This window comes from Phanerochaete carnosa (genome assembly GCF_000300595.1).
Source record: "Phanerochaete carnosa HHB-10118-sp unplaced genomic scaffold PHACAscaffold_6, whole genome shotgun sequence".
NCBI lineage: Eukaryota > Fungi > Basidiomycota > Agaricomycetes > Polyporales > Phanerochaetaceae > Phanerochaete > Phanerochaete carnosa.
Window position 1 is genome coordinate 1,895,339 of NW_006767633.1, and position 24,283 is coordinate 1,919,621.

General features: G+C 53.6%; 6 protein-coding genes across 6 annotated transcripts; 4 read left to right on the top strand and 2 right to left on the bottom strand.

Annotated features, from left to right (window-relative positions):
• The first annotated feature begins 443 nt into the window (after positions 1-443).
• PHACADRAFT_258288 (uncharacterized protein) lies at positions 444-1,687 on the top strand. The gene is made up of 4 exons (XM_007397071.1): positions 444-488; positions 542-907; positions 966-1,522; positions 1,574-1,687. Exons 2-4 carry the CDS (start codon positions 574-576, stop codon positions 1,628-1,630), a joined length of 948 nt encoding a protein of 315 aa, XP_007397133.1. The 5' UTR covers positions 444-488; positions 542-573; the 3' UTR covers positions 1,631-1,687.
• Positions 1,688-3,002: 1,315 nt separating this feature from the next.
• PHACADRAFT_96833 (uncharacterized protein) lies at positions 3,003-5,077 on the top strand (the record flags this gene model as incomplete). Its single annotated transcript, XM_007397072.1, has 13 exons — positions 3,003-3,195; positions 3,250-3,273; positions 3,329-3,425; positions 3,483-3,578; positions 3,633-3,716; positions 3,767-3,830; positions 3,886-3,987; positions 4,102-4,214; positions 4,263-4,434; positions 4,488-4,693; positions 4,745-4,799; positions 4,853-4,920; positions 4,975-5,077. 13 exons carry the CDS (start codon positions 3,003-3,005, stop codon positions 5,075-5,077), a joined length of 1,377 nt encoding a protein of 458 aa, XP_007397134.1.
• A 392-nt stretch (positions 5,078-5,469) lies between these two features.
• On the top strand, positions 5,470-8,435 carry PHACADRAFT_258292 (uncharacterized protein). Its single transcript, XM_007397073.1, has 14 exons — positions 5,470-5,570; positions 5,622-5,762; positions 5,814-5,850; positions 5,904-6,131; positions 6,182-6,245; positions 6,303-6,458; positions 6,527-6,696; positions 6,750-7,005; positions 7,060-7,322; positions 7,375-7,505; positions 7,558-7,832; positions 7,881-7,969; positions 8,025-8,271; positions 8,320-8,435. The coding sequence occupies exons 4-11, from the start codon at positions 5,943-5,945 to the stop codon at positions 7,706-7,708; spliced, it is 1,380 nt and encodes a 459-aa protein (XP_007397135.1). The 5' UTR covers positions 5,470-5,570; positions 5,622-5,762; positions 5,814-5,850; positions 5,904-5,942; the 3' UTR covers positions 7,709-7,832; positions 7,881-7,969; positions 8,025-8,271; positions 8,320-8,435.
• A 150-nt stretch (positions 8,436-8,585) lies between these two features.
• Positions 8,586-21,152, top strand: PHACADRAFT_174950 (uncharacterized protein). The gene is made up of 17 exons (XM_007397074.1): positions 8,586-8,761; positions 8,814-9,110; positions 9,163-10,287; positions 10,340-10,409; positions 10,462-10,641; positions 10,696-11,315; positions 11,370-12,330; positions 12,390-15,222; positions 15,279-15,449; positions 15,507-15,516; positions 15,568-15,870; positions 16,247-16,328; positions 16,385-18,442; positions 18,491-19,881; positions 19,934-20,116; positions 20,171-20,468; positions 20,521-21,152. Exons 1-17 carry the CDS (start codon positions 8,723-8,725, stop codon positions 20,622-20,624), a joined length of 10,725 nt encoding a protein of 3,574 aa, XP_007397136.1. The 5' UTR covers positions 8,586-8,722; the 3' UTR covers positions 20,625-21,152.
• Positions 21,153-21,170: 18 nt separating this feature from the next.
• On the bottom strand, positions 21,171-21,383 carry PHACADRAFT_96912 (uncharacterized protein; the record flags this gene model as incomplete). The annotated part of the gene is made up of 1 exon (XM_007397075.1): positions 21,171-21,383. A coding segment is annotated over one exon (213 nt), but the record flags the coding sequence as incomplete, so codon positions are not given.
• An 801-nt stretch (positions 21,384-22,184) lies between these two features.
• PHACADRAFT_174951 (uncharacterized protein) lies at positions 22,185-24,057 on the bottom strand. Its single transcript, XM_007397076.1, has 7 exons — positions 23,596-24,057; positions 23,284-23,543; positions 23,086-23,214; positions 22,908-23,033; positions 22,724-22,851; positions 22,512-22,661; positions 22,185-22,453 (listed from the first exon to the last, which is right to left on the bottom strand). Exons 1-7 carry the CDS (start codon positions 23,807-23,809, stop codon positions 22,420-22,422), a joined length of 1,041 nt encoding a protein of 346 aa, XP_007397138.1. The 5' UTR covers positions 23,810-24,057; the 3' UTR covers positions 22,185-22,419.
• Between the last annotated feature and the right edge of the window lie 226 nt (positions 24,058-24,283).

The window sequence follows — 24,283 nt, forward strand, 5'->3', positions numbered from 1 at the left end:
ATAAGCCTGGGTCAGATAATGGTCCTCGGCCTGCTACTACCCTTATTGACCTCAGAGTATACAGATACAACACTTGACATGCTTTCGTAACATCTAAAAGACCCAAAAATGCCATACATAACCCAGAATAATGTCTGTGTGCGGAAAGGTGCTCGGACGCTCATTATGCGGTTGGCCATCAGCTTTGTGATCCGGACTTGAGTTTTGGGGATTTGACCTGAGCCTGCTCGGCAACCGTAGATGGGTAACTTGTTGGAGAGCATGTCAACCATCTCGATCGACGAGCACAAGTACCTGTACACAGCACGTTCAAAGACAACATGCGCTAGCGCTCTTACCGGATCTATCATCGACCTGATCTCAATATCATGTTTCCATTGACGCTGCTTGAAAAACAGGGAATGTCGTTTCCACCAACTTTCATTGTGCAGGCTCAGCTATGGCAGACTTACAGATGGTTCAAAGAATTGCTGCTGAAGATTCGGTCGGTAAGCTCCCTGCATCTCCCTACTCCTCTGATAAACTTCACTGAGAAGCGCAGTTCGAGCAATCACCAGCATTACCGATACATACATGCGCAACCTCGATACCCCTACTAACGAAGTCGCAGACAGGATCGTAGCTGCTGTGAAAGATGGTCTCAAGGATATCGTCGGAGAACAGGAGCCATTCCACGACCCGAACACTACACCAGCCTGTCTTGAAGGCGTCCTCTGGTTCCTCTGGGGCACATACAGACGGACTGCCGCCTGGGAAGAGCCGAGGCTTCAAGAGCGTATAGTCGACGTCCTGCGAGAACTGAAGACGCACGGCAAGGCCGGTTTCGAGGGCATGAAGATATGGGGACACGACATGAACTGGAATAACCTGCCGGTGTTTGGCTTGGATGCCAGAGAGAGTCTCGATGGTGAGCTCTGAGAGAACGCATGGGATGCTTCAGTTACTGACACTTGCTCCACTCGTAGTCCTCGTCGGATACCTGCCCGGCTCGGACAGGGTCGCGCCGCTGGACCTGCGAGAACCAGTGCCACCGGTAGGACTCAGAATCCTCTCCGGAGCAATACCCGAGGACCCGGACCCGTCCAACCAGCTGTACGTAAGCGCGCGCGCGGTGTGGCTGGAAACCAGACGCTATCTCATGCGGGTCTGGGTGGCGGGCGTCTACGACTTCGAGATTTACGGCATCTGGTTCATGCGCGAGGGCCTTGAGGACCTGGACCTTGCGGATCTCGAGTGGAAGACACACACTGCGTCGGCTCCGCCCGTCCTTGCGCTCGAGGGAGCGAGTGTGTGTGTCCAGACCGCGGGCGAGAAGATGTATCGCAGCAACCTGGTCGAGGGGCCGAATGGCAATCCGAACTGGAACTCCAACTTTGGGACAGCGGGCAGGGGAGGGAAGAGGTGGACAGGCGTGGACGGATACCACCCAGACCGCTGGAGGCTGTGGAAGTCTGTCTTTCAAGAGTACGCGGACGCCCATGGCATGAAAGGCATATGGCCGAACGCGGTAGAGGCTGCGAAAGTGAGCCCCCGTGTCTATCTCCCTGTGCGCTGGTCGTTGATCGGAATACAGACTGCAATTGCAGTAATGGAGAAGATAGAGTCTACGGACGCTGGACTTGGTGATTAAGAAGGCGGAGGATACGGCTACTCCTCTGAGCAGTTGTACATACTCGAAGTGAATGCATCTACCCAACTTTAAACGAAATACCGTGACGGCCCAAAATCGACTCTTCAATTCAATTTGTGCTCACGCCTCATCTGCCACAAATCCTCTATCTAACGCGTCTCGCGTCGACAGGAACTGGCAACACTTGTGGTACCGGTACGCACGCCACCTGCGCAAGGAATAGCATCGTACATTGTCACCGCCTTTTCTCCGAGTCTGTAAAACAAGCCTAAGGCTGCCATATCACAACATGATCAACTTGAAGTCGGCTTGAAACATAAGATAGATCGTCAAAATCGGCGTATGTACTCAATTTCTTCGTGTGTGCCCTATCAGTTTGTGCCTGCACAACATCAAACGCCGCAAGACAACGATACGTTCGGAGTCGCGGTGTGCGAAGGCCTTGGCTCGGGCTGTGCAAAAAAACTCAAATGCTTCCGAGACGAGCGCCACAATTCCCATATTCCAAATTGGGAGCTTCTTCCGGCTAACACACATAACGTATTAACGACTTGTGCAGTCAGGCTGGCTCTGCCCTGCTCTTGCCACCACCTCAGTGTATCTCTCTTCACTTTCTGTTTCTCTACTGAAATTCGCCTTCCGTATGTCTCACAAAGAGGAAACGCACCATGACGAGAAAGCGCCTACAGTGTACGCAGAAACCACCGAGGGACAACTAGCAACGGAGGAGCCTCTCAGAGGTCATCTAGATCATCACCGGAAAGAGTCCTTGACGAGCCTACACAGCCTGAAGGTCTCAGACGGAGAAGAGGAACGTGCGACGTCCCCACCAAGTGCTGGGTCTCCTTTGGATGCAGATAGTTTCAAATCATCCGAACTCAAAGATGTCAGTCTCGAAGACTTGTCCCTTGGTGACCGAGAGCCACTAAAACTCAAGACTGTATCGTTGGAGCCAGCGCATACTCCTCAGTCAGCATCAAAGGGTTCATCGCTCGTGACCGCGAAACCGAAGGAGGGTCAGAATGAGGAAGGCAGAAGGGGTGCCAGCCCGTCATCTCCGATCAAGTCCGCGCAGTCGACTCTGGACTCGTTACTGTCACCTACGAAGGACGACTTCAGGTTTCCCATTCGCAACTCAGTAGCTGCCTCAGACACCACGGACGACGAGGCGCGCTTCTCCACAGTTATCCTCAGCAGCGCCCGTCAAAGCGTGGACTCCACACACGTTTCCCCGGGCACACCGCTGTCGGCGAAGCCGCGCGAGACGCTCACGGCGCTGCCGGAGGAGGAGGGGCACGAAGGCGCAGGCGAGGGCGAGCACGACGACCATCGCGACACGCTCGACGGGCACGAGATCGTGCGGCTCATCCACATGAACCGCGTCCACAAGAAGACGGCGTCCACGTCGACGATCGTGTCCGGAAACAACGTCCCGTTCATCTTGGCGCGGGCGGAGGGCGAAGAGGGAAAGCGGGCCAGCCTGGACGGGAAGCAGAAGCTGCAGGAGGAGTTCGAGAGGAAACATGAGTCGCAGGACTCTCGGGCAGACGCGGATGTTGATTGGGGTATGTGGTCTCTCGTCCGCGGCCTGTTTGTGTGCTGACTAAAGCCTGGCCTAGTCTTCTGGGGAGACGTCGTGTCTGGTCCGTGTCGAAGCTTTTGTCTACCAGCTACAGTGTTGTCTGATCCCCACAACAGACTACCAGGCGTACGCTCAGGCCTATCCGAGGCAGCTCGCAAAAGCGATTGAGAAGGGCATACCAAAAAGCCTTCGCGGAATGATTTGGCAGCTAATGTAGGCGGGACGGTCTCTGTGTAATGCCCTGAGACTTCATATGGACTGGGCCGCTAGGTCTGCATCCAAGGATCCCGAACTAGAACAGACGTACTTGAAGCTTCTCAAGGAGAGCAGTCCACATGAAAAGGCTATCTCGCGAGACCTGGGAAGGTTTGTACTCCATGTGGGATTGCAATGCGTGGCGTCAGCTCATCGTATGAACAGGACCTTCCCTCATCACGCTTTCTTCACGGATGGGCACGGTATTGGTCAGGAGAACCTGTTCAACGTGCTAAAAGCCTACTCGCTGTAAGTCTCATTATCTGTTGTGTTGATGGAGTGCTCAATTCTATAGGCAGGTATGATACTGAGGTTGGGTATTGTCAAGGTTTGCCCTTCGTCGCAGCCATCCTATTGCTCAATGTTCGCCTACTTCTTCATCGAAGCCCGGATGCCTACTCTAACGCGCGTATGTCAGATGCCAGACGAAGAAGCGTTCTGCTTGCTCGTCAGATTAATGCACTCGTACGACCTGAGAGGGCACTTCCTACCAGAGATGCCTAAGTTGCAGCAACGCATGGTATGTCATCTTTACTGTCTTGTTCGTTACTTGAATGACGAAATTTGTACTTGAATAGTTCCAGGTCAGTTTACATTCTCACGATGAGCTGAACAACGATTGACTCCCCGGCAGTTCGATCGCTTAGTAGAGGAAGTTCTTCCTGTACTACACGTCCACTTTATCCGCCAAGGCATCAAGTCGAGCATGTACTGTTCGCAGTGGTTTCTGACGATGTTCAGCTATAAGTAAGGATCCATCATTCGCCCGACTATGAATTGCTCATATCTGTATAGGTTCCCCCTTGATGTTGTATTCCGAATATATGATAATGTTCTTGCGAGTGGTGTTGAGGCCTTATTTTCCTTCAGTCTCTGCTTGCTTTACAAGAACGAAGAGGCGCTCCTGAACGTGAAGTTTGACCAACTACTGGTCTTCTTGAACACCAAGATGCTGGACACCTATCAAGTAAGAGGCCCTTCTCCCGGTAGTGCTGTTATTGTGCTCAAGCCGAAATTTAGATCAGCGAGGCGAAAGGCGAAAACGGCGCTAAGATTCCCATGTATGACATAAATCAATACGTGCAAGATGCAGTCTCCATGAGCATCACGCCCTTCATGCTCGATCAATACGCGAACGAGTACGACGAGCTTGTACGCACACGTGATGCCCAGCTCATCGAGATGGACGCCTTGCGAAACAGCAATCGAAACCTCTCTGCCCAAGTGTAAATACACAATTGCCGGGCCAACAGCAAAAGCTAAAGCAGTCTTTTCAGGAACAGTTTGGAGAACAATTTGGCGCAGTTGAATGCAGAACATGTAAAAATCCTGGTACGATGTCTGCTGTCTGCGCGTTCATCTGTGCGCTCATCTGCACCTGCTAGAATGAGCTGGTCATGGCTCGATTGCGGCACGAGGAGCTTGAGTCTGAGCTGGTCCGCTACAAGTTGCTGTGAGTATCCTGATTTGGCTTCTACTCTACTCTGCTGATCAGGCAAATATCCAGATACGCAGAAGCCATGCACCAAAGCGAAGATGCACTCTCACAGCACCGGATGTCCAGAATGAGTATGTTTAGCAGACGCAGCAGTGGCAATACAGGATCGTAACGGACCCCTACTGTACATTGTAATAGAATTTCTGTAGATTATAAGCACGTTTTCTGGACAGATGCACGCCTACGAGCACTTTTATTGGCAGCCCAGGAATCGGCGTGGCGAGGTGAAGCGCCCTGCGGAACGGAGCGAGTAAATCTTTGATCTCGCTTGTCCCGTACTATGACATCTGCTCTTTCCTCCGCTCGACCGGACTCTTGACCAACAGCAAAGCGAGAGGTCAACACGATGCTGACCCTCGGACGTCGCCGCCTGAAAAGTTTGACCTCTGACCTGCATTTTCCCGAACTCGCCAAGCGAGTAGGGCAGCGGAGGAGTTTGCCACGAAGGAATATCACTACGACCACACCAAAACGAGCTCTTGGGCCATACGTCACCGTACCCGTTACGCTGCTCGCTATAGGAGGAGCTGGATACCTTGCATACGAGAACTGTCAGCCGTTCCGACATACGGCTCTCGCGGTGGCCAGATGCTCGCGTGTTGCTGGTACGTGGGGCTTTCGTCCGAGGTGGAATGACTTTGACCCAAGGGCAACAGAGGCAGCGATATCGAGCGTGACGGATTACAAGCTGACATTTGCGAGGAACTATCCATCCGAAGAGGCCAGTCAGGAAGCGACGTCCCAATGCCATACGCGTAGTGCGCGTAGAGTGCTCAAAGCCTTGCTAGCTAATGGAGGTACGTTTATTTCCCTCTCAACTCTCGACATCTCTCCAATATCTGTTTCAGGTATCTTTATAAAACTAGGACAACATATGGCATCACTGTAAGTGAGACCCGTCCCCCGTCGTTGCGCCCTAGATATGGATAGCGTGACAGGTATGCAGGATAGTATTACCCAAGGAGTGGCGAGATACCATGCGTCCTCTGCAAGATCAATGCGAGCCAACGCCGTTTGAAGACATTCAGCAGCTGTTCCTATCGGATATCGGGAGGCCTTTGGACGAAATATTCCTCGAGTTCAACCCGGAGCCCGTCGGCGTAGCGAGTCTCGCGCAAGTACATATGGCGCGTTTAAGGGATACTGGACAAGAGGTTGCCGTGAAGGTGTGTTGACCAATGGTCATAGTGTGTCGTCACGCCAACTCGCATTCTAGCTGCAGCATCCCCATCTGGATGAGTTCTGCAATATCGACATGGAGATGGTAGAGGTTTCTCTTGGTACGTGTCTCCGACCTGATCTCATCTTATCTCAACGTACTTACGCTCCAGCCACAGGATGGATCAAGAGGCTCTTTCCCGAGTTCGAGTTCACATGGCTTGCAGGAGAGATGCGAGAAAATCTCCCCAAGGAAATGGACTTCCAACACGAAGCGCACAACGCTCACCGAGCAGAAGAAAACTTCAAAAACGTCCGCACCTCGCTCTACATTCGTAGGTTCCTATCTCCAGCATAGATGCCGATACAATTTTGTACAACTCATACGTGATTTTGTTTGCAGCCCGGGTGATCGACGCGAGGAAGCGAGTCTTAATCATGGAGTTCATCCGTGGTGGGCGCGTTGACGACCTCGAGTATCTCGCGAAATACAATATTGACCGCAACAGGGTCTCACTAGAACTCGCGCGGATATTTGGTCAGATGGTCCACATTCATGGCTGGTTTCACGCAGTTAGTATATCGCTTCTCGACTTACTTCGCGGACAGTTGATGGCCTGCCACAGGACCCACATCCAGGCAATCTGCTCATCCGACCCGCCGCTTCCGGCTCTGCATCTCCCTACAATTTTGACATCGTTCTTCTGGACCATGGCCTCTACTTCGACCTTGATGACGACCTTCGGATAAACTACAGCAAGTTCTGGTTATCTCTGATTGCACCTGCGTCTGCGAAAACAGCCGCTGACAGGCGGAAGTACGCGAAACTCGTGGGCAATATTGGTGATGACTTATACCCGGTATTCGAGGCCGCTATTACGGGTAGGTATAGCGATTATCGAACGAGCTTTCGGCCTAACTTCACCATTTTGCTAGGCCGAGCTACGCTAGAAACGGATCCAGAGAACGATGAAACTGATCCAGAGGCTGGATTTAAACGAGGCAATAGCATGATTGACCTGAATAAACAAACAGAGGAGGAAATTGAAGTCATCCGGAATGCTGTTGTACAACGCGAGGGTTTGCTTCTGGACGTGTTTGACGTGTTACGGCGGGTACCAAGACGTGTCCTAATGGTACTCAAGCTCAATGACTTGACAAGAAGTTTGGACCATGCGTTGGCTACGACCCACTCAAGCGTAAGCTTGTTATATTCACGCTACCCACCAAACGCTGACCACTCTTTCTCAGATACGAGTTTTCCTTGTCACTGCAAAGTACTGCACACGGGCGGTCTGGGAAGATGAACGGAAGCGATTGGCTCGCAGTTTCTACGATACTGGTTTTTTAACCTTCGTCGCCGACTACCTCAAAAGCTGGTGGTACGTGATATTCTATTATGCATCTCGAGAGTCTTCTTAACAGTTACCTAAGGAACTTCGAGAGATCTTATCGGCCCATCATTCTAGTGGAAACTTGGATGGACTTCCAGGCTGAGATGGTCAAGCTGAAGGCCTGGATGCGGGGGTTGATGTTTATCGGCGGATTTTCTGGCGCACACAAGGCTGCCGCTGGCTTGGCATAGAGGTATTACTATGCATAGATATATTCAAGAAACTTCGGCCGCGTCAGTGAGGCCATGGCCTTTATCTCTTTAATTTTCTCATCATCCAGTCAATGTCGTCCATCTGTGACTTCATGGTCTCCCACTAACGGACCGGTTAGAACTTGCTGTATTGTGAACTCGGCGGGCATACCTGTTCTGGTGACAAAGTTATACCCTTCTTGCCAGGCTTCTCATCTCCTTCCTGACCGTAAAATTCTCGAATGTCGATGAAGGTTGAACCTGTACAAACAGAGTTAAGCTGCTGGGCATGACCCTGCAAGAGCACTCCATTTACCCTTGAAACTGCGCACAGTCGCTCGTTTCTTCTTCCCCAAGTCAACGTAGCGGTCTCCCTCGTAATTCGTCTTGATTCCGCCTGGCACGGGCTCCTCTGTTTTATTATTCTTTTGCGCAGCGTCTCAAATGTGCAACGAGGACCAACACGTTGTACCTACTGGTTTCTCTACTTTCTGCCTCTTCATTGGACGCTCCTCCTCGCTGTCGTCGTCGTCATACCGCGGCTTCTTCGCTGTAGCTTTGCCCTAAGATCAAGATGAGTCTGGCTTGGACAGCCATACACGAAGAGCTACCTTGCTAGTGGGCTTCTTCTTGGGCTTTTCTTCCTCCCATTCGCTGGGAGTCTCCGCAACCTCGTCTTCATCGCTATCGACGACGCCTTTGCGCTTAGCCATGACGGTAGACTATGAGGCACGTGTGGTTTCACTTCGAGACGGACGCGTCAAGCGCGTTGATGAAGACACGCGTCATGCGCAACAGCTCAGCTTGTAAGGATTTGTTACCGTGGGAAAACAACGCGATGCGTAAGCGTGGGCAAGCCAAAGCTTCGTTCCATCCTCGGACGTCTTCCCCTTCACCCTACCTCTTCGTCCTCCCTTTTCTCCCCACATTTAACCCCCCAGTTTGACGTCAGAATTGGATCAGGAACTAGACAGAGTCCTACGAACTGTTACCTCGACTCCGCCGTCGTGGAATATGAAAATATTGCACAAGTCGAGGCGCTCTGTGCCGCTGGTACATACTACGATTATCTCTCACACATCGCCGCTTCTTACCTGTCACTCAGATCCCAGTGGTCGCAGAGCTCATAGATAAACTTGCAGACACACCTACCGAGGAGTTGTCCGATGCCTTGGCGCAAATCGACCATTGGAGGTGGCCGCGTTCCGACCTTAATGCATGGGTCAAAATCCTCAACAAGTTTGACACCATTATGGAGGATGTCATACGTGATTACGAGATTGAGAAGGCTCAGTTGAAGCCATTCAGTGCTTCCGACAAGCAGTTGCTGTGCGAGATCCTGAGGTTCGAGAGGCTTCTTCTCGAGAACTCCACGAATAGGAAGACGTACAACTCATATGACGTGCGGCAGTACCTCTGTGCTGATTGTGCTTGTGCTGACTATTCTTTTCCAGCGACTGAACAGTTTCATGACGACGTCGGATCTCGATGTCCTCATCTATTCCTTGAATCTCCTTTTGAGACCGGCTCAGCAGTATTCCGCCCAGCCTGCGGTCTCGCATGCCTTGAGCCTCAATACTAGCCGACTCACCTCACTCTCAAAGCGATGGCCGAGCCTACACGACTACGACATCAATCTTGTTGCTCTTGCGGGCGAGCAAGGGCGCGCACAAGTCGACTCGTTGCCGAACGAAGCACGTGAGGTTGCTTTTACGTTCTACAGGAAGGATGGGTCACAGTCCAAGAAGGAAGAGAAGAAGGAACCTGAGGTAGACCCCTTCGAAGCGCCACCACCTCAGACACCACGCAAAGGCGCGTCATCTTCACCCTCCGCCACATCCGCGAATGGCCCCGTTACCGTACATATCGATAGCCAATCACTCGAAACGAAGCCGGCGATGCAAAGTTGGGCTGAGGCTAATGAGACCTACTCCGTTCCGGACGATGAGCGTTTCGAGCTCCTATGCCGGATCCGCAGCGCGAAGGCCCTCGCTCGGACACATGCCGAAGATCGAGAGAAGCTCGTCATCGTCCGTCTTCTTGCCATTGGTCTTTTCTGTCACACACATCCCGAACAAACGACGTTCAACAACCTCTTCTTGTATGAGCCCGACCTCGTGCACCACATTGCTGAACTACTCCAGCTCGATCGTGGCATTGACATCCAGGTTCAGACTGCTGCTGTATATGCGCTGGATGCTGTCGGACGCTACCGGAACAAGATCCAGGACGTCTTGACGGCTGTCAATGCAGGTGTCAACCATGGCATCTTGATGGCGCTGCTGAGAAAGACGATAACAGAGCTCGCGAACGCCGAGTCCAGCACTCCTCAAGCATTCGTAGAAGCTCTCTTGTCATTCGTCACCTATATTGCAGCGCATGCTGCTGGGGGCAACATGGTCGTGAGCGCTGGGTTGATTCCGCTCCTTGTGCAGGTCATCGAGAACCGCCTGCCGAACCGGCTGTATGCGTTGTCGAAGACGATGCAATTGCTGGACAACATTCTATATGGCTACACGAACGCCTTTCAACTCTTCTGCAACGCCAGAGGTATCGACGTGCTTGTAGGGCGCATTGAGGTGGGTCGATCACCAGTCCATTCGCTTCAGCGGACTCATGTGCGTATCATAGTACGAGGTTGACACAGGCCTTGACGAGCATGGCGGAGGAAAGCCTGCGGCTGAAATTCCAATACTATATGGTGTGTCGACGTACGATACGTTCATGGCTGGATGTCACTCACTCGTTTGCAGGCAAGATATCAGTCGGGCGCGCTACTGTCTTGAAGCACATCATGCGTTCGATGCACAGGATGATGCAGTCTTCTGGGACAAGCGAAGGCCTTCGTGGCCTTCTTGATTCGTCTCTTGTGCAATCCGTCAAGAAGGTTATGGCGGACAGGAGTGTATTCGGCGCAAATGTCTTGGCTATCGGCAAGTCTTCACATATCTTCAACTACAGCCAGTAATATTAACGGTGTGTCCTAGCTATCAACATCATGGCAACCTTCATCCACAATGAGCCCACTTGCTTGCCAGTCATTCAGGAGGCGGGGCTTCCCGAAGCATTCTACACCGTTGTCGAATCCGGTCTCGAGCCGGTTATCGAGGTTGTCCAGTCTATTCCAAACGCGATGGGTGCCCTCTGTCTCAACCAGATCGGTCAAGACCAGCTCGCTTCACGTCCTGGCATCATCCCTGGTTTCTTCTCAATTTTCACGTCCGAGAAACATCAACGCATGCTGCAAGAGAAAGAGAACGCCGTCATCATTGGTACCGCCGTTGAAGAACTTGTCCGCCACCACCCCAGTCTCAAGAATCAAGTCTTTGAGGCGATTAAGCAGACCATGGCTAAGATCGAGGAGCTCGGTAATGCGTATCAGGTGCCCGAGGAGAACAAGCATTGGTATGTTCTCCGGGCTACAAGAACGACAAACGCGAGTGTGGGCACTTCCGATGTCGATGTCGACATGGATGCGTCTGCTCAACCAAGCTCATCATCTATAGCCGCCAGCGCGGAGCCAGAGGCTACGCCCCATATTTTTGAGGATAGCTCGTTCAAGTCACACGACAACGCAATTGTCTCATTCATCGACGTCCTCGGCAAGGTTGGTTTCACTGTGCTCTCAAACTCACTGTCATCTGTTGACGGCTACGTCTAGTTCCTCGAGGGCTATTTCCAGCATGTACCGCACTGTCGCGATTTTCTTAGCAGTACTGATGGCCTGGATCGTCTGGCGCGTCTCACTGCTCTTCCCTGCATCCCTTACGACTTCGCAAACAGTGTCGCCTCGGACTCGCTAGTTCAAGTCGTGCGCACAATGGTCGAAGCGTCGACAAACGAATCGCTTGCGTTCATCGTGAAGATTGTGAACGAGTCGCTTATCGCGACAGCCAGTCTGCGTGATGATAATGCTGGGAACTCCAAGTATCTCGAGTTGGCTACTGTTGAAGATGAGCAGCAGGCTGCGGAGGCCAACACTGCCTTTCGAAATCTCGTTACTTTGCACGTCCGCATCATGCTTCTGTCGGATATCTTTGCGACCGCCGGGTACTCTCAGGGACGAGCACTCGCGACCCTGCTGCAGTCAGTCACTGGTACTGGTACTGGCGACATCTTGCTTGGTCTCGGCAGCCTCCACCGCTCATCGATTTGGGAGAACGTCATGCTCAAGGAAAAGATGACCATCCGCCCCGAGGACAAGCAGCAGACTCCAGAAGCCTTTGCTCCAGTAGAGACACCTATGTCAGTATCTTCGGAAGCAACAACTCCTGGTCCTTCGACGACTGCGAATGGCTCTCAACCTGAGAATTCAGCGACAGCGACGCCGAAGCCTGAGCACCCTACCAAGAAAGATCCGAAAGAGATGAACATGAGGGCGCTCAGGCATCTTGCGAGCCAACTTCCAAACTCCCTTGCACCGTTCTTCCAGTCCGTGGTAAGACTGTTCCAGACGCGGAGAAACCCTGATCAGGCGCAGAAACAGCGGATTCTTGACGCTGCTGACGTTGTGGCGGATGTTGCTGTCAAGCATCTTTCGGCGAGGCAAACTGACGATAAGAGGAATCTGTTCACGTACTACACTATGATGCTAGGTCTTGTAACCATTCTCCTAATCGATGGTAAGCGCAAGTTTTTGTTGTCGGGCGTAAGGGCTCTCATTTACTCCTTATTGCTTCAGAGCGCACCAATTCTAAGGTGGCACACACCGTGCTACTTCAGGCTTTCCTGCGCAAGGGCGGTGTCGATGCTATCGTTACTCTCTGCCGCGAATTCATCGCCACTATCGACGAGATCACGCCTATCACTCCGGAGGAACGTACGGAACTTCAATCTCAGACTCTCATTCATGCGCATGGCGGCTTGAAGGTCGCTCTCCACCTTATTCACCCTCTTGTCTCCTTCAAGCCAATCGTAGACTCGCCACAATCTGGATTCTTACTTGCCACCGACAAGAAAGATACGGAACCAGGCTGGTTCGATCCCCGCAACCTCGTCGTGCAGCTAAGGGTTGCTATCCTACCGCTCTTGAAGGACATCTGGCAGTCGTCATGGCTTATGTCTGCACCTCTTGGAGTTAGCAAGTCCGTCATTCAAGTTGTCCTAGAGCTCCTCAACACCGACCAGGAAGAGATCAAGGAAGTCGAGCCTGCTGCGCCTTCCATGGTGCCTGCAATACCGATTGCTACCCGCACAATCGGTCCGGACGAGAACCGGATCAGGCAACTCACCGACATGGGCTTCCCACGCTCTGCAGCTGAGCGAGCGTTGATTCGAGCTCGGAACAATGTCAGTCACGCCACTGAACTCCTGCTTGCCCAGCCGTTCCCACTTCCCCCTGATCCTGAGCCTGAACCTGCGGCCCCCGCGCCTGAACCCGCTGATTCTGCGCCTGAACCTGCTGATCCTGCGCCTGAACCCATTGTCCCCGCGCCTGAACCCATTGTCCCCGCGCCTGAACCTGCTGCCCCCGCACCCGCTGCACCGACTGTTGAGGACGCGCCTGCTCAACAGCCAGCTGCAGACGAAGCTGCCGCTACCGCTGTCATTGCGCCTGCGCCTGCGCCTACAGAATCGACACCTGTCCCAGAGGCCGAAGCTTCGTCATCCTCGTCGTCATCTCCTCCGCTAGCACCTCAAAAGTCTCATGAAGAGTGGCTCAAGGAGCTGAACGATCTCCGCGAACCGCTCAAGGAGAGTCTCGGAAGTCGTATCCTGAGCCTCGTTGATGAGCACCCCGCTCTTGTCTTTGATGTCCAGAAGGTGTTCGTTGGACCGTCTGCACCATATCGTGACCAAGCCGTCAATCGTCTCACAGAGGACGTGAAGAAGTTCTCCAGTGCCGCACTCGACCACCATGAACAACCACTGTCCGTCCGCTTCCGCATCCTTGCGTTGGTACTCAATGACCCTTCGTCTCCTCTTGCTGCAATGCCCGAGGCTGAGGCTACTAGTCTCATGGACACGCTCATAGGTCTCCTGCTGTCGACACCTATCAACATCGAGAATGGCCATGTCACGATTCCGAAATGGTTGGCTTCGCATTTACTAGTTACAGAAGCTGTCTTGATGATGGGTGAAGAACCACGCTCTGTGGGCCTACCTACCAAGGAAGATGAGCCCCTCCCCGAGATCGATGCTGTTGAAACAGGGCCCAAGTTTAACGAGAAGCGGCCGGTCGTACTCGACTTCTGCTTGCGTCTGCTTCACGTGCCCCAGCTGCCTCGGGACGAACTGCTCTCATCTCTCAGACTGTTCATGCTTCTGACCCGTGACCATGCTCTCGCTCTAGAGTTCGTCAAGAGGGATGGTATCAGCGCACTCTTCCGTCTCCTCAGGGATTCACCTACATCGGCGAGCGCTCCTGGCACTCATCCATACATTGCGAGCATTCTCCGGCACATCGTCGAGGACCCGGTCACTCTGAAGCAAATCATGCAGCAAGAGGTCAAGGCCTTCCTCTCGCATCCCCGCCATCGGCACTTGGAAGCCGGAAGCTTCGTTCGCACTTGTGGTGCGATGGCGTTGCGCGACCCTAAAGTTTTCGTACAAGCAACTGCCGAGGTTTGCCAGCTGTCAAATCCGTATGGCCCGCTCAAGAACCTCAATCTCAAAGAGTCGCACAAGTCTAATTCGGATGGTACTTCCGGTGCAGAAGGCAGTGGCGAGATGCATATCGATGTATCTGTCTCTCAACGTCCTTCATCCGAGTCCCTGGATTCGCTGGTCCATTTCCTAATTTCGGAATTGATTAAGTCCGTCAAGGTACCAGAACAGAAGCTCAGCTCTGAGGGTGCTGCTACGCAAGCACCATTATCTGGTTCATCCACCGCCGTGCAGCCCGCTGACAGCTCGACGTCTACTTCGACCGAGATCAAGGACTCCTCACCGACTCCGTCAATCGATCATACCTACTCGTGCTTCGTCATGCAGTGCCTCACTGAACTTCTGTTCTCTTATGACTCCTGCAAGGTCTCTTTCCTGTCCTACTCCCCTAAGAAAAGGACACACACGCCAGCAAAGGAAAAGCACAGAACGCATGCTCTCCAGTTCCTCATTAACGACCTCCTCTCTTTCGGGACCATTAACCCTTCGCCACCGTCCGAAGCGAAGCAGCAAATTATGCTCTGCAACTGGGCAATGTCTGTCATCGTCGCCCTCTGCGTCGACACCACACCAACAGAAATCAAGGACGTCCCTTCGGAGCGCGCTTCTGTCCGTAAGTTCGTCTTGGACGCTATCAATCGTGCTATCAAGGACCTCCCTGGCTCTGAAATGGGCGAGGCACGTTACAGCCGTCTTCTTGCGCTGGCCGACTTGTGCTACCGCCTCTTGACTGTGCGGTTCAACACTGGCACCCGCAAGATCAACGATGACGCCCCGACTCACATTGCGAAAGTTATGCTCGAGAAGAACTTCGTCGCAACCTTGACCAACGCTTTGGCCGAGGTCGATCCAAATTTCCCAGATATACGTGGTGTCGTTACAGGTATCCTGCGTCCGCTCGAATATTTGTGAGGTTTTCTGGCCATATTAGACTGTAATTGACCGCTTACGATTGTTTATGCAGGACCAAGATCGCCATCAAGATGAGTCGGGCGTCCGACAAGCAGAAGGATTCTCCGTTGGACAAGGAAGAGAGCATTGACTCCGAAATCTCGGAGGAAGATGAGGACGAGGAGATGGAGGATGCCGACCGCGAGGAAGCTCCTGATTTGTACCGCAACTCGTCTCTTGGCATGTGGGTACTCATTCAACCCATTTATTCTTGCAACTCTGCTGACGCTATCATTGACAGGTATGGAGGCGTAAGTTTGGATAGAACGTGAGATCCGCACATTAGCTAACTGTTTTTGTAGGAGATGGAAGATGTTCACTTTGGTCACGATGATGAAATGGACGAGGATGCAGAAGACGAAGACGATGATGCTGAGATGTACGATGAGGAGGAGACTGGCAGCGAAGACACTTCTGCTACTGACGAGGAGGACGAAGAGGCTCTGGAACAGGAGCTTGAAGATGAAACCGGAGACTCTGAGGGCGGATGGAATGAGGCAGAGGAGGAAGAAGATCTTGTGGAGAACGAGGAAGGGCATGAAGACGCTGATGAAGATTCCGAAGACGGAGAAGAAGCTGGAGAAGAAGCAGAAGTTATGTGGCAGGTGAGACCTCCTCGTATTCAAGGTATTGCATATATTGACGCAACCATAACCTGACCTAGGATGGTGCAGTTGATGAAGGTGTCGAAGACATAGAAGGAGATGAAGGAGAAGGTATGTGCTTATCATTCAGTCGGCGTAGCATTTTAGGCTGAAAATACTTCGCAGAAGGTGTCCCGATGATGGGCGGACAGGACGAGGAAGAAGGCGACATGATGTCTGAGGCTGGCGAGTACGTGCTACTTTTCCACTTCTTCTTACTGGTGTTAAAGGTTTATCGTGTAGCTTTGCGGATGACTTGGACGTGTTTGTTCCTGAAGATGAGGCCGTCCAACCAGACATGTTTGGCGCACCGCCTTCCTTCGCCAACTTGTTCCAGCCAATCCCGACGGATCTCAATGCTCGGGAAGGCGACCAGATGTTCTGGCATGGAATGGTCCGCTCAGGTCGTCGCCGTGGTGGTAAGTCAGTCGACCGTTCTTCCCGCCCTAAATGCTAATTTGTGAATCATATGCAGAAGATGACGGGCTTGATATTTTCGGTCGCCCCCGCACCACATCTACTGGCATACCTGAAGGCACAACCCATCCGCTTCTTCTCGATCCTAATACGGCCGCTCCGACCTCGCAATCTCGGTCGTCTCGTCGCGCGCATCGCGGTACGATCGCAGGCTTCCCACAAGACCTACTTCACTCAATTGAGCATGCTCTCGGCGAGGGCGCAATCCAGCTCTTCCAGCATATTATTCAGGGGCGTGGTGGTGCTGGCGAGACTATTCGCATTGACGTGCCCGCAAACCAACTCATCCCCCAACTCGGCCGTCACGGTCGCGCCGGCATCTCTGCTCATATTCGTCTTGAGCGAGCTCCCCGGAACGATGGCCGCAGTGATACTCGTGGCTTCGAGCCTCTACTCACAAGAGACCGCTGGGCGGAAGAAGTTAAGTCGTTGCACGGTCGCTTTGAACAGAGCCGGATCACGAAGATCACTGGTCATGTCGTACTCGCACTCTTACCCGAGGCCATCGAGGCTCACAAGAAAGCCAAGCTTGAGGAGGAGAAAGAGGCCGCCAGACGCAGAGAAGCACAGCAGAAAGCGGAAGAGGAAGCTGTTAGGAAGAGAGAAGAAGAAGAGAAGGTCCGCCAAGAGGAGGAACGCGCGAAAGCAGAGAAAGAAAGGCTCGAAGCAGAGGCTAGAGCTGCAGAAGCCGAATCCGCAGATCAGAGTGCAGACGCGGACACGGAGATGGCTGATGCTACTACGCAAGGGCAACCCTCAGCCGCCGAGGAAGGTCAACCAGAGGCTGGCTCATCCTCCGTTCCGGAACGTGTGACTGTTCTGATTCATGGGAACGAAGTAGATATCACAGACACTGGCATCGACCCTACATTCCTGGAGGCACTGCCGGACGACATGCGGGAAGAGGTCCTGAACCAACACATTCGTGATCAGCGTGCCGCACGTGTGGAGCGCCCTGTGGACTCACAGATCAGCCCAGAGTTCTTGGATGCCCTCCCTCCCGAACTGCGCGCCGAAATCATCCAGCAGGAGAATCTGGAACGTGCACGCCGACAAGCGCAGCAGCCCACCGCTGCTCCTGCTCAGCCCGCGGTCCCTGCGGAGATGGATCCTGCGGATTTCCTGGCCAGTCTCGACCCTGCGTTACGGCAAACGGTGCTTATGGACTCAGACGAGATGTTTATTCAGGCATTGCCACCTCATATGTTGGCCGAGGTTGGTCTCTTCCGCGACGCTCAAAATGCTGCTCGCTCTCGTGCACAACCCGCACCCCAGCTTGCCGTGCGTCAGGGAGGTCGCCAGCCGCCCGCCGGGCCCGGCAAGCCCCCAGCTTCGCGAGAAGCCATTCAGCTTCTGGACAAGCACGCCATCGCTGTTCTCATTCGTCTACTCTTCTTCCCCCAGGTGCTCAGGAAAAATCTCCTGTCGAAGGTCCTCGTCAACCTCTCGGAAAACGGGAAAACAAGGACCGACATCTTCAACCTGCTATTGGGAATATTGCAGGACGGTACTGGGGATCTCTCATCGATCGACAGGAGCTTTGCGCAGATGTCCTTCCGCAACACGAAATCCTCAGCACAGATCACCCCTCACACTCCCGGCAAAGCCACCCTTCCTCAACCAGAAGTTGTCCCGGAGCTGGTCGCTCAGAGATGTTTAGACGCTTTGACATACATTACCGCAACCAACGAGGCATCGTCACTCTTCTTCCTCACCGAGCAGGAATTGCCCACTGGCTTGAGGCGCAGCAGCTCGAAGAAGGGGAAGGGAAAGGAGAAACAGACCTCACAGGCCTACTATCCGGTCGTCCTTCTCCTTGGACAACTCGACCGCCAGACGCTGCTTCGAACGCCTTCCCTCATGGAATCCGTTGCTGGTCTGCTCTCCCTGGTGACTAAACCGTTGACCAGCCTCAAGGATGCGCAGAAGGAGAAGGAGAAGGAGAAGGAGAAGGACGCAAACCCCGAGGCTGATAGAAGTGTTACAGCCCCGCTCGAGATACAGCCAACTGCTCCGTCAGGTATAACTGCCCAACTACCTCAGGGAAATAGTTCAGGTTAGTTTCAACTTTCCTTGCCACGTCCTCTACTGATTGTGTTTGTAGCTCCGTCAAACATACCTGAGACAACGGGTACCCAGGCCTTACCACCAACAGCCGACAAGGTGTTGCTGTCGCATCCCCCGAATATCCCCCAGCAAGTGCTCCGCCACGTCGTCAATATCCTGACAGCTGGAGAATGTTCTGGTCGTGCGTTCTCGCATACACTCGCGCTCATACAACATTTGTCGTTCGTTTCTGGTGCACGAGACGTCATCGCTCAAGAACTTCGTACAAGAGCACAGGAGTTCGGCCAGCGTCTTTATTCGTCATTAGATGAACTCGCGACAGCGTTGCAGGAGTCACTGCAGGAGTTACGCACCGAGGATGTTGCCTTGACCGTCGCATCAAAGTTTTCGCCCGCCTCCTCTGATCAAGCCAAGCTCCTCAGAGTGCTGAAGACCATTGATTACATGTATTCGCCAAAGTCAATAGCTTCAGCAGCGGACGCTACGAACGAGGATGTCGAGAAGGTGCAGAGCATCTACGAAAGCTTCCGCTTTACAACTCTTTGGCGGCGCTTGGGAGACTGCCTGTCCGTTATCGAGGAGCGGCCAGAGCTAGAGCACATCGCGACAGTCCTCCTGCCTCTCATTGAGTCTCTGATGGTTGTCTGCAAGTACGTTGGTCCCAAGGCGTCCAGCAGTACGACATCTCGTGCAGTGCGTGCTTCTGCCTCTCCGCGGACACCGACAACAGCACGAGAGTCTATGGAGGATCTGTTCGTCTCCTTCACCGATGCGCATAGGAAGGTGTTGAACCTGATGGTGCGGAACAATCCCTCTCTCATGAGTGGCTCCTTCTCTCTCCTGGTTAACAACCCTCGCGTGCTTGACTTCGACAATAAGCGCAACTACTTCAACCAGCAGCTTCACCGCCGCCTACACTCACGAGAACATCACGGCACACTGCAGCTGAATGTCCGTCGTCAGCGAGTTTTCGAAGATAGCTTCCAGTACCTGCAGCGCAAATCCGGAGAGCAGATCAAGTATGGCAAGCTCAGCGTGCGATTCTACGACGAGGAGGGCGTCGATGCCGGCGGCGTCACACGAGAATGGTTCCAAATTCTTGCGCGACAAATGTTCGATCCGAACTATTGCCTCTTCCAGCCTTGCGCAGCGGATAGGCTCACCTATCAGCCGAACAAGGCGTCGTCGATCAATCCCGAACACTTGTCGTTCTTCAAGTTTGTCGGCCGTATCATCGGGAAGGCCATCTACGACGGACGTTTGCTCGACGCGTACTTCGCAAGGAGCTTGTACAGACAGATCCTTGGCAAGCCCGTGGACTACCGCGATGTCGAGTGGGTGGACCCTGAGTACTACAAGTCGCTCTGCTGGATCCTCGAGAACGACCCGACACTGCTCGATCTCACTTTCAGCGTGGAAGCTGATGAGGTAACTTTAGCTACTCGTTTCTGCCGGACCAGGTTGCTAACTCCCGTCCTAGTTTGGTGTCACGAAGCTCATCGAGTTAAAGGAGAACGGAGCCCACATTCCCGTGACGAACGAGAACAAGCGAGAGTTTGTCCAGCTTTCTGCCAACTATCGTCTTTACTCGTCAATCAAGGATCAGATCGAGGCTCTCCTGACGGGCTTCTACGAGATCATCCCGAAGGATCTGATCCAGATTGTAGGTGCATTTCTGTATCGCGCTTAATGGATATGCTAACAGGACGCTCTGCAGTTCGACGAGAAGGAGCTTGAGCTGCTCATCTCCGGAACACCCGACATCGACGTGGACGAGTGGCGTGCTGCGACCGAGTACAACGGTTATACTAGCTCAGACCCCGTGATCGTCTGGTTCTGGCGCGCATTGAAATCGTTCAACCGCGAGGAACGCGCGAAGGTCCTGAGCTTCGCGACTGGCACATCTCGAGTACCACTCGGTGGTTTCGTCGACTTGCAGGGCGTCCAGGGCGTCCAGAGGTTCTCTATCCACAAAGCGTATGGAGAGGTCGACCGCTTGCCCCAAGCACATACCTGTATGTTATCTCCTTCTTCATGTAGGCCAGCTCTGACAAATACCCCTCACAGGCTTCAACCAGATTGACCTGCCCCAGTACTCATCGTACGAGATGCTTCGGCAGCAGCTGCTCCTGGCCATCCACGAGGGAGGCGAGGGCTTCGGGTTCGCGTGAGATGCCCATTGGCCGCACGAGACGAGACGCACCATCTATCCGGACTACCCCTATGACCACGTACAACAACGCACGCATCAACGCAATGCCACATCCACACGCACCGATATGTAGAAAGCAACGCACAACCTCTTGTACAGTTTACGCATAATAACATTGTTTAGCTAGTATCACGATGAATACGGTCTGTTCCCTCAAGGAAGACACAAGTTGGAACATTGGCAATAAATTTGTCATCTGCACGCGAAACAACCCCCGCATGCAAAGCGGGTTGCAGCTATCGGTCATCTCACTAAGATGCAGTCCGCGTAGTGAAGTGTATGGCCATGAGCCTACGGGCCTCTGACGAGTAGCAACGGTATGGATATTGTAGCACAACAAAGCATAAAGCGGTGGAACATCCCAGGATTCTCTGCCCCGCAGCTCAGTAACTACTAACGCCATAGGTTCCACTCATCTTAAACTCTCCGGTGTTGGACCAGCGGACGGTGATATCCTTGTTGGTAATGTGGAGGCTGCTGTATCTGCAACAAAGGCCATGCCACGTCAATAACCACAGAGATGCATAGCGGAGGTCAGGACATACCTGGCCGATGCCGTGACACTTCCAAAGATCTGGGTAAACCCGTCCTTGGAGAATTTCTTCATCTTCCAATTGGGTGGGCCGCCGAGCTTGAAAAGATGCCCGAAGACCTCCGAGTCAGGGCAGATGCCATCGTAGGCCCACTTTGCGCCGTTCGTTTTGCACGAAGGCTTCCACTACATGTGGCAAAAAGGGCTATGAATATCACAGAGCATCCCAGCAAGTGACTGCGTACCGCCATCTGCTTCTTGATACCAGCGGCGGCAGCCTTTCTGATTTTCTCGGCCGCGTCCTCAAGTTCTTCAGGTGTCTTCTTCGACGCTGCAGGTGCCGCGGCGCTTGGGGTCGCAGCAGCACCAGAAGTGTTCAGCTGCTCTTCCAGATGCTTCGTATAGCGGGCAAGCATTCGAAAATTTGCGACGATCTCGTCGTCATTTTCAGGGAGGTCAAAGTTCTCCGGGGTGTCGAGGATAGTCTTCAGGAGTGTCTTTGCGGCGCCATGGGCGTCGATGGTGCGAGTAGTGCGGACGCGCTTTGGCTCGGCGGCATCGTCAAGGTCGGCGGCGGCAGCGGAGCGTTTCGGGGGCATGGTCGCTGCGGTCGGAGGAGACGGAAGGTGAACGAGCTGGCAGCACCATGATGAAATAAATGATAGCCGTGTGGCGTGCTGCAGTGCGTGCAGTCACGGGATCGCGTTCAAGGCACCAGGTCGCGACTTCGACGCGAACATCTTCTCTGGATTGGAGTCTCATTAGCTTATGCCTTGTCACAGTCTTGTCGTTGACATTCTTCGTCCCACTGGGAACACCAACTGCTGTCAGCGAGAATTTCTGTCCCCAAAGGCAATACACTACCTGCGTACTGTGCGGTTGCAAAGTAGTCCGCGGGAGATATCCACTCCTAAGCCTTCGCTTCAACGAGGGACCGTATAGGCGCCCCCTGGGATCGTAAATCTCGAGCACGAAGCTGGAGACGTGCTGCTACTTAGACGCCGCGCGGCGTTTCTCGTTGGCGGACAGACAGTAACCGCCACAGCTTTTCTTGACCAGTACCATCACTCAACTCACCCGCTCCACCATCATGACGATATCTCAACAACGACAAGCACTGCGTCAGCTCATGGATTGGTGACAACCTGTCCTAGAATCTGAGTCAACAGCAAATGGCAATATTGGTACACGATTTGGAAGCTGTTGCTGGAGCCCACATGCATCACCACGAATGATGACCACCACTGACGAGGATGCTATCGATGGAACCAATGGTCAGTCGCCCTTTGCTACACCGGTGAAGCCTTGACTTACTCGCTGCCCGTGCAGAACGTGCTCGCATCGCTCGTCAGCCAGGTAATGACGCCGCGAAGTTCGTCTGGCCGCCCAATTCGGCCCACTGGATTCAGGCTCGCCCATTTTTCTAGTAGATGAGGCTGCGTGTCAAGGTATGCTGCGGTCAAGCTTCGTGAGCCGTGGTGTTAGCATCTGGACTCCAGCGCGATCATAAAGATTTACAGACGCACTTGGTGTAGATGTAACCGGGGCTAAGAGTGTTCACCCGGATCTGCTTTGGGCCCAGCTCACATGCCATGCTGCGCGCCATCTGCAAAACAGCAGATTTCGACGTGTTGTACGATACCCAAGCATGGTCCTACAACATAATGACGATCAACACCTCACTTTCTTCGGGAAGAAAAGGAAATATACCTTGTTCGTGACAGAGCCGCTCATGCTCGCGACGAGGACTATGCTGCCTCCATTTCCGAAGCGTGCCATCTGTCGTCCCGCCGCTTGCGCGGTAAACAAGACGCCGTTCACATTGACGTCCATAACCTGAGGAAATTGCGGTCTATCACTGGTCCTCCTCTCACAGGAATGGTCTCACCTCCCTAAATTGCGCCGCAGGGTACTCGAGACAGTCCGTGTGAGATTTCAGGACGCCTGCAGCAGCGATACACGCGTCCATTCGGCCCTCCTTGTCGCCTATATCTCGCCCAACCTTCCACATCGCTGCCTGTGCGAGAGACCGCAGCCGGTCAGTTCACGTCGCCACAGCCCTTCCGCCTCTGGCAGCACGTCGCACCTGGTCCGTGACGTTGCCGCTGACGTACTCGAGACGTCCCTCGCCGCCCTTGTTCGTCATGTGTGCCGCGTATTCGCGCACCTTCTGCCACTCGTCCGAAGGCTCCTTGGGCAGGTCGACGCAGTACACGGCGCGCGCGCCCGCCTCGATGAGCGCCAGCGCCATCTCGAGTCCGAGCCCACGATGCCCGCCCGAGACGAGCGCGACGCGGTCGGCGAGCGAAAACTCGTGCCGAAAGAGTGTGGGAGACGGTGCGGGATCTAGTGCGGCATTTCAGCGCCTGATGCGCGAGAGACCCAGAAAGCATCGTACCGTTTGTCGAGTGGTGTAGCGCCGCTGCCACGCCTATGGGACCGTATGCGGGCTGCTCGCCCGTCTTGGACTGGTTGGCTGGGTCCAGGAGAGACTGTTGCCCTGGAGGGCAATGGTGTGCGCGAGCGAGCGGGGGAAGCGGCGCGAGTCGAGCTATTCCTGTGCGCCGCCCCACATTTGCCGTTAAGATACAAGAGCGCAGCGCAGGAGGCATGGTGCAGAGGTAACTGCGAGCAGTGGACGTCTTGGGCTGAGTGCTTTGCAGCAACGAGGGGGTTAAACACGAACGTGTGGACCTCGCTGCTACTTGCCCCACGCATCACTTCTTAATATCTAATGTCAAGAAGCCTTGAGGCGAAGCTCGCGTGCGGGTCATGGGTTAAAATTCGCCCCATATCAGCCGCCTTCGAAAGAGCTGACCGAAGATGATGATCTGGACTCGACGTCTTTAGCACGCGGACGATGCCACGAAGGTCACAGGGTAGAATCAGGAGCGAAACGACTCAATTGCTGCATCTGTACTATGACTTTGAGTCGCGGGGTAAAAAAATGCGGCCCGCCGGTCAGCGGTAGCGAACCGCGAAGCTTCTATCTCAAATAGTAATATGCCATTCACTGTGCTCAGAGCCCCTGTATGATAGGTGAGGATTTAGTCACTGTGCCAAGATGACATGCACAGGTAGCGAAC